Raw genomic sequence first — 10,186 nt, forward strand, 5'->3', positions numbered from 1 at the left:
TGCCTAGTGACCCTATAACCAGGTCACAGGGGCGGTGCAGAAGCATAGAATGAATAGGGGTGACCAGGAAGTGTGAACTCAGACTGGAAAGGCAGCAAGTCCCGTGGTCTTCGGTCTTCTGTAGGTGATGGGGCATCTGACCTCCCTAATTCCCTTCTTTCCTCTTAACTGGAGCTAAGGGTCTGTTTGTGTCTGGGAAGTAGGAACTCCGTTTGCCTTTTCTTTGGTTGGTGTGTGTGTCTGTGTCCCTGTGTGTGTCCTTATCTAAACGTTTGAGGAACTAGGAACTCCGCTTGCCTTTTCTTTGGTGTGTGTGTGTGTCCCTGTGTGTGTCCTTATCTATACGTTTGAGGAACTAGGAACTCCGTTTGCCTTTTCTTTGGTGTGTGTGTGTGTGTGTGTGTGTGTGTCCTTATCTAAACATTTGAGGAACTAGGAACTCCGTTTGCCTTTTCTTTGGTGTGTTGTGTGTGTGTGTGTGTGTCCCTGTGTGTGTCCTTATCTAAACGTTTGAGGAACTAGGAACTCTGTTTGCCTTTTCTTTGGTGTGTGTGTGTGTGTGTGTGTATCTGTGTGTCCTTATCTAAACGTTTGAGGAACTAGGATCTCTGCTTGCCTTTTCTTTTGTGTGTGTGTGTGTGTGTGTCCCTGTGTGTGTCCTTATCTAAACGTTTGAGGAACTAGGAACTCCTTTTGCCTTTTCTTTGGTGTGTGTGTGTGTGTGTGTGTGTATCTGTGTGTCCTTATCTAAACGTTTGAGGAACTAGGAACTCCGCTTGCCTTTTCTTTGGTGTGTGTGTGTGTCCCTGTGTGTGTCCTTAACTAAACGTTTGAGGAACTAGGAACTCCGTTTGCCTTTTCTTTGGTTGGTGTGTGTGTGTGTCCTTATCTAAACGTTTGAGGAACTAGGAACTCCTTTTGCCTTTTCTTTGGTGTGTGTGTGTGTGTGTGTGTGTGTGTGTGTGTCCTTATCTAAGCATTTGAGGATCTGGAGCTTCCTTCCCCTTGTTGCTCCAGGGCGGGGTCCTTTTCTAAGCTCCCTGCCGAGGGTTCTCAGGGTGTCCTGGGGCAGCTGGAGTTTAAGAGAATGGTTAAAAACTCTAGTACCTTTCCAGGAAGAGGGAAATGAGCCAGAGACAGGCGCCTCCAGGTGCGGCTTGAGGCAGTGAAAGCAGGAGGGACACTGGGAATAGAATTCCTAAGGTTGTGACCCTGGGCTAGAGTAGGCTACTGGGGCGCTGGAAAGAGGAAGGATTTTCTATCTATCTATCTATCTATCTATCTAATTTGATTTTTTTGAGACTGGGTTTCTCTGGGTAGCTTGCTTTTTTTTTTTTTTCCTTTCAAGACAGGATTTCCCAGTAGCTATGGAGCCAGTCCTAGAACTCGCTCTGTAGACCATGCTGGCCTCGAACTCACAGAGATCCACCTGCCTCTGCTTAGTGCTAGAACTAAAGGCGTGCGCACCACTACACCACTACCCTAGTAGGTCTATTAGTCAGAGCCTCTGTAAGGTGGAGGCTGGAGGGTGGGGCTCAGACCTTAGAAAATCCTTTTCCCCTTTGGGACTTTCAGTTTTTGCCTCTTTTCCTTCCCAGGCTGGAGCTAACATCTGGACATGTGGAACCCTAATGCTGGTAAGTATCTGGGGGGCTCTTTTCTGCCACACCCAGCCCATTTTGCAATGGAACAGGCAGGCTCTGAATCTACAACTTCCCCCTTCCCTAAGCAAATCGAAGTCTTGGACCACCGCTGCCAAGTTTTCCTTCTCCATAAGTGTTAAGAAAAGCAGTAAATTTTGATTTTTGTTGACAGAGGTTCTGGGTAGTTCTAATCTTTATTTTCTGGTTCTTTTTCCAGGGCCTAATTCATATCCACCCCAAGTGGTGTGCCCAGGAGGTCCCAATCCTGCCTGTCCACCGCATGTCAATCCTGCCTTTCCTCCTGGCCCCTGTCCTCCTGGAATTCCCCAGGGAAACCCAGCTTTCCCTCCGTGCCAGCCTTCTTGCCCTACTGTGCCGCGACCAGGATGTCCAGGACACCCACCCTCGGGCCCCTGCCCTCCCTCATACCCACCGCCTGGTCCTGGCATGTGCCCTGTGAACCTTCTGGCTCCTGGCATCGTAGGCCCAGGAACAGTGATAGATAAGAAGATGCAGAAGAAAATGAAGAAAGCTCAAAAGAAGATGCACAAAAAACACAGGCATGGAAAGGTCAGTGTCCTCTGGGTCTGGCCGGGGAAGGTGAACAGGGCTGCGGAGGGGGCTCGTGACTTGTGGGCATGGAAGATGGCGACTTTTCCTTTATGTAAAGGAATCTCCTGAGAGGAATTTAATAATATCGAGGCATCAGATCTCTCTTATTTCTGAAAAGTGAAGCAGTGTAGGATATGAGAACCAGGACTCCCCCCCCCCCATCCCTTTGGGGGTTGGACACACCCACTGAGGCTGCGTCATCGTCACGTGACTCAGTCTTTGACAAAGCAAAGCCACATATATTAATTAACAGAAGGGTAAACACGGCCTTACTTCCAGGGTTCCCTTTATCTCCTTCCGCTTTCCAGGGCGTCGTTAAGTATTCTTTCCGTGGCCCAGCCTCCAACAAAACCTAGGGTAAAAGAGGATTTTAACCTTCCTTTCACGGGAATACTGATTACTATTTAGGGGTTTCCTTGAGGACTTAGGAAGGAGAGGGCAGACCTGGGTCTCCAAGCTTCAGTTAGATTTTATGCCCAATGTTTGCTTTGTGGATTGGGGCTTTAGTTCCTGATCTTAGGTCTTCGGTAGAGATGTGGGGAGTGAAGGAGAGACCCTGGAAATGTTCTGGAATGTTCTAGGGTAGGTGGAGGTCTGTCTGTATGGGCCCTTCAGCTCTTTATCTCTCCCACCTTCCTGCCTGGTGGGGCCTAGAGGTGCAGCATACCTCCACAGGTTCTCCCCTCTCTTAGGTGTATACATCCTAATTTGTGATCGTCCGTCCTTGTTGCTAATCTACAGGGGTTTATAAGGCAGCAGCTCTTTTCTAGAGCTGTGCTGTGCTGATTTAGTCAGTATTCCTGCCCTCACCTAGGTGTGGAAAGTGAGAAACTCAATCTGTAGGTAACATGTTTAGTTCTGTGCGGTAGCTGAGGACAATTTGATCTATTCTTGTGTGCTCACTGCTGAAGGAAACCCTTGAATTTTGTTGGTTATGGGACAGGATGGGATAAGACTCCTGCCTCCTGGATACTTGGGCGAAAGGGTGGGGCATCAAAGACTGACTGGCCTGAGTCTGACACCACATCCTTTCCCCTTGCAGCACTCCTCCTCCTCTTCCTCCTCCAGCAGCGACTCTGACTGAACGCAGGGCTGGACCCTCCTCCCCTCGAGTCTCAGCAGCTCCACTCTCCCATCAAGTTTCAGCTGTCATCTTGTGCTCCCCGCCCTACGCCTGCCTGTGTCTTCCCCTGCTGTCGGTCCTGGCTGTCTAGGGAGAAGGGGAAGAAGATGGCTGTGGGCTGGTGAACCTGACTTCGCCCTCTTGCCGTCATCCTGCTTGGCGAGGTCAGCAGGGGAACTGTCTTTCCAAGATGGTGAAGACAGTTTTTTAAATCTGCACCACGTGATCCTTTTTATTGTTTTTTGTAATGCTTGTGACTGGGGTCTGCGAAAATTTATGATGGAAACCTGTATTTTTTTGATGTTGGCACACGAGGGGATGGAGTGGCAGGCCTGCTGACTGCAGCGGGCACTGCAGAGCTGCTGGGGACCAGAGTCCTCTTCCCTGATGAGCTCTTTTAGAACCTAGTCTGTTCCTTAGTTAAATGATATCTCAGATGGCTCTTAGTCCAAATAAAAGCTACTCTCCTGGCCTCTGCTCACCTGTGCCATTACCTTGACTGGACTCAACACCCTAAGATCCTTTTGTTACTCTTGGTCATACCCTTTAAAATGTGTCACCTTTTTTTTCCTTTTGTTCTTCCTCTGAGAGTCTCACACCACCCAGGCTCCACTATGTAATCACAGGTTACCTTTTTGTAATGAGCCTCCTGTTGCACCTTCGGAGTGCTAGGGTCGCTAGCTGAGCCACACACCCTGTTTATGGGCTTGCATGCACTCAGTTTGTGGCTGCTGGGCAGGCGCTTCCACCAACCGAGTGAGGCCAGCGCCTCAGTGAGGAGGACACTACACTAATCTTTTCTTGTTTGCTTGTTTGTTTTTGAGACAGGGTTTTTCTATGTAGCCCTGGCTGTATCGGAACTTACTCCTCTGTAGACCAGGCTGGCCTCCAACTCAGAGATCTGCCTGCCTCTGCCTCCTGAGTGCTGGGATTAAAGGCGTGTGCACCACCGCTCAACAATAGCATATATTTTCATTTGCTACAGAGGTTTTCTTCAAGGCAGGGTTGCAGTATGTATCCATGACTGGCCTGAACTCAACAATATGTAGACCAGACTAGACTTGAACTCACAGAGATCTGTCTACCTGCCTCTGCCTCCCAAGACTGGGATTAAAGGAGTATGGCACCATACCCAGACTATTATAGAGGTCTTCAATCTTTGGTTGTTTATCAACTTTAGGGAGCAATTTGTGGTTCTGCCCTTAATCTACTGAATAAGATACTTGAAAAGTTAGCCAGGTGGTGGTGGTCAGGAGGCAGAGACAGGCGGTGTTCTCTGTGAGTTTGAGGCCAGCCTGGTCTACAGAGCAAGTTCCAGGATGGCTCCAAAGCTACAGAGAAACCCTGTCACAAACAAACCCCAAATTTATTTTAATGTGTTTGGTCTTCATGTATGTGTGTGCATTATGTGCATGCAGTTCTTGTGGTGGCCAAAAGAGGGCATAGGATACCCTGATACTAGAGGAACAGAATTTACAGAAAGATATATATGATCTTATGGCATTTATTAGAATGGCTTATCAGTTTTGGTCCATCTAGTCTATATCCAACAATTGCTGTCTACCAACAGAAGATCCCAAGAATCTAGAGTTGTTAGGTCCATGAGGCTGAATGGTCTTCAGTATACAACAAAATCCAAAAGAAGAAGGCTCTAATGCCTGAGAAGAATAGACTTGTCAGAGAGCAACCAGTCAAAAAGAGAGCTTCCTTTTTCCATGTCCTGTATCTGTCCAGAAGGTGTGGCCCAGATTAAGAGTGGATCTTATTGCCTCAAAAGATCTGGATTAAAAATGGATCTTGCTGGGTAGGGGTGGGGCTGTTGGTGGTGGTGCACACCTTTTATTCCAGCACTTGGGAGGCAGAGGCATGTGGATCTTTGAGTTTGAGGCCATCCTGGAAAAGAAAAAGTACATCTTCCCATTTTAAATGATTAGGAGAAAAAGAATCCCTTACAGGTGCACCCAACTGCTTGGCTTTCATAGTCAACCCTAGAAGCAGTGAAGCTGACAGGCAGCAATAACCATCGTGTCCCAGCAGCGAGAGAGAGAAGGCAGTGCTCCTGTGTGCAGCGAGAGAGAGAAGGCAGTGCTCCTGTGTGCAGCGAGAGAGAGAAGGCAGTGCTCCTGTGTGCAGCGAGAGAGAGAAGGCAGTGCTCCTGTGTGCAGCGAGAGAGAGAAGGCAGTGCTCCTGTGTGCAGCGAGAGAGAGAAGGCAGTGCTCCTGTGTGCAGTGTGTGCGAGAAAGCAGTGCTCCTGTGTGCAGCATGAGAGAGAAGGCAGTGCTCCTGTGTGCAGTGAGAGAGAAGGCAGTGCCCCTGTGTGCAGTGAGAGAGAAGGCAGTGCTCCTGTATGCAGTGCGAGAGAGAAGGCAGTGCTCCTGCGTAGTGGGAGACCCACTGAGGCCACTTGTTTTGATTTTCCCAATGTTCTAGAGAGCTCTTGATGGCCTTGAACTCACTATGTAGGCCAGGCAGGTCTCGAACAGATCTCCCTGATGCTGTCTCCAGAGTGCTGGGATTACAGGCATGGGTCATCATGCCTGGCTGCAGGGTTGTTTTTTTTGGGAAAAGATATTCTTCTATAATCTAGGCTGACTTTGAATTTATGCTCCTACTGCCTCAGCTTTTTAGATACAGGAACTAAATGTGAAGCACTACTGTAGTCAGTTCAGCCAATCTTGTTTATTTTATGTATCCTTGGCTATCTGACATTGCCTGTTTACACTGCCTTGGAATTCCAAGTGCGTGTAGTGCCATCTCAGTCTAAGTGTGTGTGTGTGTGTGTGGGCATGGTTCTAGTGCACCATGTTGGGGGTTTGAGTAAGATCTCTGTTGCTTTCTACCTTATTCCCTTTTTTTTTTTTTTTTTTTTTTTGGTTTTTCGAGACAGAGTTTCTCTGTGGCTTTGGAGCCTGTCCTGGAACTAGCTCTTGTAGACCAGGCTGGCCTCGAACTCACAGAGATCCGCCTGCCTCTGCCTCCCGAGTGCTAAACAAACAGGGTCTCTCACTGAACTGAAGCTCACGTTCTGGCTAGGTGGTCTGGCTCGGGAGCACTCAGGATCTAAGTTTATTGGTCCAGGGGATTTGAAGTGAGGTCCTTGTGCATATTAGGCAGTACACATGCTGAATACATTCCCAGTCCTGCTTTTTGTTTGTTTTTGTTTTTGAAATGGGTCTGTTATATAGCTCTGGCTGTCTTGGAACTCTTTTTTTTTGTTTGTTTTTCGAGACAGGGTTTCCCTATAGTTTCTAGAGCCTGTCCTGGAACTAGCTCTTGTAGACCAGGCTGGCCTTGAACTCAGAGATCCGCCTGCCTCTGCCTCCCGAGTGCTGGGATTAAAGGCGTGCGCCACCACCACCCGGCTGTCTTGGAACTCAGACCAGGGTGGCCTCAGACTCACAGCCCCTCCTGCCTTTACTCTGAAGTGCTGGATCACAGGTGTGGGACACCACCTACTGGCTCATTTTGTTTTCTTGAGAGAGGGTCTTTTTAGGTGCTTAAGGTTGACCTGGAACTTGCTGGATAGCCAGGTTAGCTTCAGACTTTTGATTCTCCTGCTGCCTTTGCCTCCCTAGTGCCTCTTTGCTTGGCAAATATCCAGTCTTTTTTCTTTCTTTTTATATTTATTATATATATACATATATAATATATATAAAATTTATATATATAAATATAAAATTTATATATATAAATAAAATATTCTGTCTGTGTGTATGCCTGCTGGCCAGAAGAGGGCACCAAACCTCATTACAGATGGTTGTGAGCCACCATGTGGGTTGCTGGGCATTGAACTCAGGACCTCCAGAAGAGCAGTCAGTGCTCTTAACCTCTGAGCCATCTCTCCAGTTCCCACGTTTTCATTCTTTAAATAAGTTTTCAGTTTCAAATTGTGTGTGTGCACATGAATTCAGGTGCCCTTGGAGGCCACAGGCATCAGATCCCCTGGAGCTGGAGGTGCAGTAATTGTGAGCAGCCTGATTTGGGTGCTGGGAATTGAACTCTGATCCTTTGCAAAAGCAGAATGTGCTCTTAACTGCTGAGCTTGTATTTTTAGAGCTTGTGGGTTTCTTTTTTTTTAATTATTTATTATGTATACAGTGTTCTGTCTACATGCATGCCTGCCAAAAGAGGGCGCCAGATCTCATTACAGGTGGTGGTGGTGAGTCACCACGTTGTTGCTGCTGGGAATTGAACTCAGGACCTCTGGAGGAGCAGTCAGTGCTCTTAACCGCTGAGCCATCTCTCCAGCACCCCCCCTTTAAAAAATATTTATTTATTTATTATGTATACAATATTCTATCTGTGTGTATGTCTTCAGGCCAGAAGAGGGCACCATACCTCATTACAGATGGTTGTGAGCCACCATGTGGTTGCTGGGAATTGAACTCAGGACCTTTGGAAGAGAAGGCAATGCTCTTAACCACTGAGCCATCTCTCCAGCCCCCACTTCATGGGTTTCTTATCCTTTTCCACACCCATTTAGTGTAAATCTTGCTATACTTACTGTTTAGTAAGAAAATCATAGCAAGACAGGCACATGCTCTTTTTAATCCTAGTACTCTGGAGGCAGAGGCAGGTGGATCTCTTCTGAGTTCAAAGCCAGCCTTTGGTCTACAGAATGAGTTCTAGGACAGTCATGGCTACAATATCCTGTCTCCAATTAAACAACACCACCAGTATCAGAGTCTCAGATGGTCTTGTACGCACAAAGCACATAGTACACACACACACACACACACACACACACACAGCTAAACACTCATGTACATAAACAAAAATCAAATGTTAAAAAAAATACAAGATGTCATGTTTTGCTTTAGGAACCATGAATTATGGTATAAATCTTCAGTTGGCTGGCTGGCTGGTTGAAACAATTCCCATAGATAAGTACGTTGTTCTGTGATTCTAGGCAACTTCATTCATTGCTTCTTTGGAGAACTTTTTTTTTTTTTTTTTTTTTTTTTTTTGGTTTTTTGAGACAGGATTTCTCTGTAGCTTTGGAGCCTGTCCTGGAACTAGCTCTTGTAGACCAGGGTGGCCTCAAACTCACAAAGATCTGCTTGCCTCTGCCTCCCAAGTGGTGGGATTAAAGGCGTATGCCACCACTGCCCGGCTTGGTTTTTTTTTTTTTTTTTTTTTTTTTTTTTGGTTTTTCGAGACAGGGTTTCTCTGTGGCTTTGGAGCCTGTCCTGGAACTAGCTCTTGTAGACCAGGCTGGTCTCGAACTCACAGAGATCCGCCTGCCTCTGCCTCCCGAGTGCTGGGATTAAAGGTGTGCGCCACCACCGCCCAGCTAGAATTTCTTGATCCATAACTAGATACTATTAAATTCTTTTTCCTCTTGCTTACCCTCTTTATCTCCTTTCTTCCCTCATCTTTCTGTTTAAAAAATGTATTTTGTTTATGTATATGTGCCTGCACAAATTTATGTATACCACTTGCATGAAGTGTACAAGAAGGCCAAAGGGCATTAGATCCCCTAGGACTGAGTTACAGGCAGTTTGTAGCCTACTTGATGCAGGTGCTGAGAACAGAAACCGGGGCCTGTGCAAGAACAGTGAGTGCTTTCAAACAAACAAACAACCCCATGTATTTCTGTGCACTGTATGCATCCTTGGTGCCTACAGAGAACAGAAAGGAGTGTATGATTCTCTGGTACTGTAGTTCCAGGTGATTGGCAGCCACCGTGTGGGTGCCGGGCTGGAAACCTGGTCCTCTGGAGGAACAGCTAGTGCTATTAACCACTGAACCATCTTTTCATCCCATCCCTCTCTTTAAAAAATTACATTTATTTTTATTTTATTAATGTGTGTGTATAAATGCCATGGTACAAGTGTGGCAATCAGGGTAATAAGGGCTAATTGGTTTTCTTCTTCTACCATGTGGGTCCCAGGAATTAAACCAAAGCCTTCAGGCTTGGCAGCAAGTATATTTACCAACTGAGATACATTGTCTACCCTGTCTTCCTGATCTGTGTCTGGGATTATACCTAGGACCTTACATGCTAATCAAGGTTCTTCACCCAACCCCAGGCCTGCATCTCTCTCAAAGTTGGTTATAGCTGTTGGCCAGGCCTAATACAATCATTAGATCTTTGTCTCGCCCTATGCAATACCGATGACCTCATGGACTGCGTTCTAGTTGTGGGAGTGCCACTAGATTGACTGGTCCCCTTGCAAAATCTTGAGGCTAAGCTTCCGGGTTAGGTCTGACACAAACTTGCTCCTTAATTGATTTTTCTGCTGGGGCTTTTAATTTTTCCCTACTTCCTTTCCTTTCTGCCCTTTACTCTTGGTCAAATGGCAAGGTATTTTTTCTTCCTTTTTTCTGATGTTTTTTGTTTTGTTTTGAGACAGGGTCTCTCTACAGAGCCCTGTTCTTGAACTGTAGACAAAGCTGGTCTTGAACTCAGAGACCTCCTGAGTGCTGTAATTAAAGGTGTGTGCTATCACTCCTGACAGATTTACCTGGTTACCTGGTAAATCTACCTATTTGTCTATCTATCTATCTATCTATCTGTCTGTCTGTCTGTCTATCATCCATCCATCATCTATCTATCTATCTATCTATCTATCTATCTATCTATCTATCTATCTATCTATCTATCTATCTATCTATCTATCATTTTGAGACAGGATTTTGCTCTAGCTTTGGAGCCTGTCCTGGAACTAGCACTTGTAGATGAGGCTGGCCTCGAACTCACAGAGATCCGCCTGCCCCTGCTTCCCGAGTGCTGGGATTAAGGGCGTGCGCCACCACTGTCTGGTTTGCCTTTTTTTTTTTTTTTTTTTTTTTTTTTTTATGTGTG

General features: G+C 46.4%; 1 protein-coding gene across 1 annotated transcript; it reads left to right on the forward strand.

Moving 5' to 3' along the window:
- Positions 1 to 3,850, forward strand: Prr13 (proline rich 13). The gene is made up of 4 exons (XM_038343146.2): positions 1 to 120; positions 1,599 to 1,637; positions 1,861 to 2,213; positions 3,298 to 3,850. Exons 2-4 carry the CDS (start codon positions 1,619 to 1,621, stop codon positions 3,337 to 3,339), a joined length of 414 nt encoding a protein of 137 aa, XP_038199074.1. The 5' UTR covers positions 1 to 120; positions 1,599 to 1,618; the 3' UTR covers positions 3,340 to 3,850.
- Positions 3,851 to 10,186: the final 6,336 nt, after the last annotated feature.

The sequence above is a fragment of the Arvicola amphibius genome, chromosome 9, assembly GCF_903992535.2.
Source record: "Arvicola amphibius chromosome 9, mArvAmp1.2, whole genome shotgun sequence".
NCBI lineage: Eukaryota > Metazoa > Chordata > Mammalia > Rodentia > Cricetidae > Arvicola > Arvicola amphibius.

What these genes read in the sequence shown, in the direction of transcription:
- Prr13 (XM_038343146.2), top strand. An exon ending in AAAAACACAGGCATGGAAAG is followed by an intron (nt 2,214 to 3,297) that starts GTCAGTGTCCTC and finishes TTCCCCTTGCAG; the next exon opens with CACTCCTCCTCCTCTTCCTC.